The sequence below is a fragment of the Coregonus lavaretus genome (genome assembly GCF_964263955.1).
Source record: "Coregonus lavaretus genome assembly, chromosome: 2".
NCBI lineage: Eukaryota > Metazoa > Chordata > Actinopteri > Salmoniformes > Salmonidae > Coregonus > Coregonus lavaretus.
Genome location: NC_139989.1, coordinates 18473655 through 18476068, shown reverse-complemented (window position 1 = coordinate 18476068; position 2414 = coordinate 18473655). Strand labels below are relative to the sequence as shown.

The 2414-nt window shown below is 41.4% G+C and overlaps 1 protein-coding gene across 1 annotated transcript in view; it reads right to left on the bottom strand.

The window, feature by feature from the left end:
• lpin2 (lipin 2) overlaps window positions 1-2414 on the bottom strand; it is a 57751-nt gene that overhangs the window by 2601 nt on the left and 52736 nt on the right. Inside the window, exons 16-19 of the mRNA XM_084141287.1 lie at window positions 1247-1333; window positions 742-894; window positions 513-627; window positions 315-418 (exon numbers count right to left, since the gene is read on the bottom strand). Of these exons, the coding sequence (XP_083997413.1) occupies window positions 315-418; window positions 513-627; window positions 742-894; window positions 1247-1333 (459 nt within the window). The remainder of the gene's footprint in view (window positions 1-314; window positions 419-512; window positions 628-741; window positions 895-1246; window positions 1334-2414) is intronic.

The window sequence follows — 2414 nt, the reverse complement described above, 5'->3', positions numbered from 1 at the left end:
CTACAGTGAAAGACAGGGAAGGGGTTAGACAACAGTTACTGTACTTACTGACTAAGGTCGGGATTCATTTAAAGGCACGTTGTCGACAAGCGCACTGCACTAGACTTTGAAGGTAATATACGCTTGAGCCTACATCCACAGCATTTACCGTGAATGTGATCTCTGCGAACATCAGACGATCTCCATGAACACCTTTAAAAGGTGCATTGTCGGCAATTGAATCTGGCCAAAATACTCCCAAAGAAACCCACACTACTGACATACAGAGAGATAAACAGTCATTATGATTATAGTCCTGTGAAGTCGCTACTTACGAAGTCTTATTGCCTTTCGATTGCTCTAGGATGAGCTCTCCTTTGGGGTTGACTGTGAATATCCGACACACTGGTACACCCACTTGCTTGTAGGCAAACACATCCTGAGCCAGAAACAGAAGAGTAGTCTTAACAATCACCCTAATTCTGAGCATATTCTAAAATAAGTACACAATGAGAAGGTAAAACAAAGCTTACATTTGCTCTGTTTCCAAAGGCTGCGTAGAAGGGATGTGTGTTTGGGTAGAAGAGGTTCTTGATGTCTGTTAGGCATTCAATCTTGAACTTCTCTGGCTTCTTTTCAATCACCTCCCTGATAGAAGGTTAAATAGAAAGGAAACTAAAAGCCTTGAAATGTAACTATATTACAACGTTATTACAATTCCAAGCAGACTGAACCAACTGAGAAGTTAAGAGTGAGTTGTACCTGTGAAAGGCAGAAAAGAGGCTGCTAGGGGACAGCATGAGGGGCCCTCGAGGCAGGATGGTTCCCCGGTCATTCACCCAGTGCAGGTACCCTCTGGTCATGTCCGCCATGCCGATTGCCCGCGCCGAACAGTACAGGAATTTGTAGCCATTCCTGAAGGCAGTAGGCATACATATTGAAGTATAACTGCAATCTCAACTTGAATATAGAGCCTACATTAGATCCTTATCCTATCCACGCTCTCTAATTGTTGAACTACTGGAATTGTATTTTTTTATGTGAAACAGGAATGTGATTATTCATGCATTGACTAAGTGGTGGATGTGAGAAATGGTAGTTCTAGGGCCATATGTATCAAGCAACTCAAATAGGAGTGCTGACAAGGATCAGTTTAGCATTTTAGGTCACAATGAATAAGATGGACAGGGGGGACCTGATCCTAGATCAGCACTCTTACTCTGAGACGCTTGATACATACGCAGGCCCTGGACTGGGGCATACTTACTCATGCACTGAGTGGTAGAGCTTAGCGATGCCTTGATGAGTCCAGTCTTTCCCAAGCTGAGGAAGGATTTGGCCAAACACATCCGACCTAAGAAAAGGGAGAATTTGGGGGGATATTAACGCACACACCAGTAGAAATCCACTTTTTCAAGCTGAAAGATGATGGCCAGAGCTTACCCCATGATGTTGCATAAAGATTTAAGTCAATAAGTAATCATTTTAGTCAAAGTATGATATATCTGGGCTTGAAGTGACAAATCCAAACTGCCCACTTTGTGCAAATCCATGTGAATGTGGTGTCTTTTCCTATGATAAAACTATTTCAGGGCTGGGTTTTATTTTAATGTTACCACCCACCAGCATGGCATTGTATATTAATCAGCAACAGCTTCAAAGTTATTCCTCTTCGCGACTGAGGTGAGCCAAACAGCCTTGGGTCCACTTGGCCGCCTGAGCCATGGAGCAAATAAAAATAGGGGGTGCAAACTTCTGTTTTTGCACCTCCACTTTTTTACCAGAAAATTCTCATAATCCATTGGATAATTTGTCAATTTTCACTTATTTTTTTAGCTAGTCTGTACTAAAAAATAAATAATATGACCAGTTTATAAATGGTTGCCTGATATGATATCATTTTGCAAACTCGCTCCCCCCCGTCGCCCAAAGACGAATGGTTTTGACCACTAAAGATTTGCTTCACTACATGCTCCACTTTGATTGGTGTAACGTTAGCTAGAAACCACAAGTGTCTATCCAGATAATGAAAAGTCACCCGCGAAAGAAAATTCAAGGTACAGTGCCCTCCGTAATTATTGGGACAGTAAAGCATTTTTTCTTATTTTGGCTCTATACTCCAAACGTTTTGATTTGAAATCATGCAATGACTATAAGGTTAAAGTGCAGACTCTCAGCTTTAATTTGACCTATGAGAAGACACAAATAAACTGGTGCCCTAAAATGGTTCCCTTATGGCATCGCTCTCAACAACCTTATTTGGTTCCAACTTGCACCTTTACATTTCAGAGTGTGGGATTGATACATCCATTTTTATACTTGTAAACTGGCCATTTATTCTTGAAGAACCGCTTTGTTTGAATCCCAGATTTCCCCTTTAAGGGTAATCATGTGTAATCATGTGTTTGGACAGAAGACCATTATCTGATTACCAG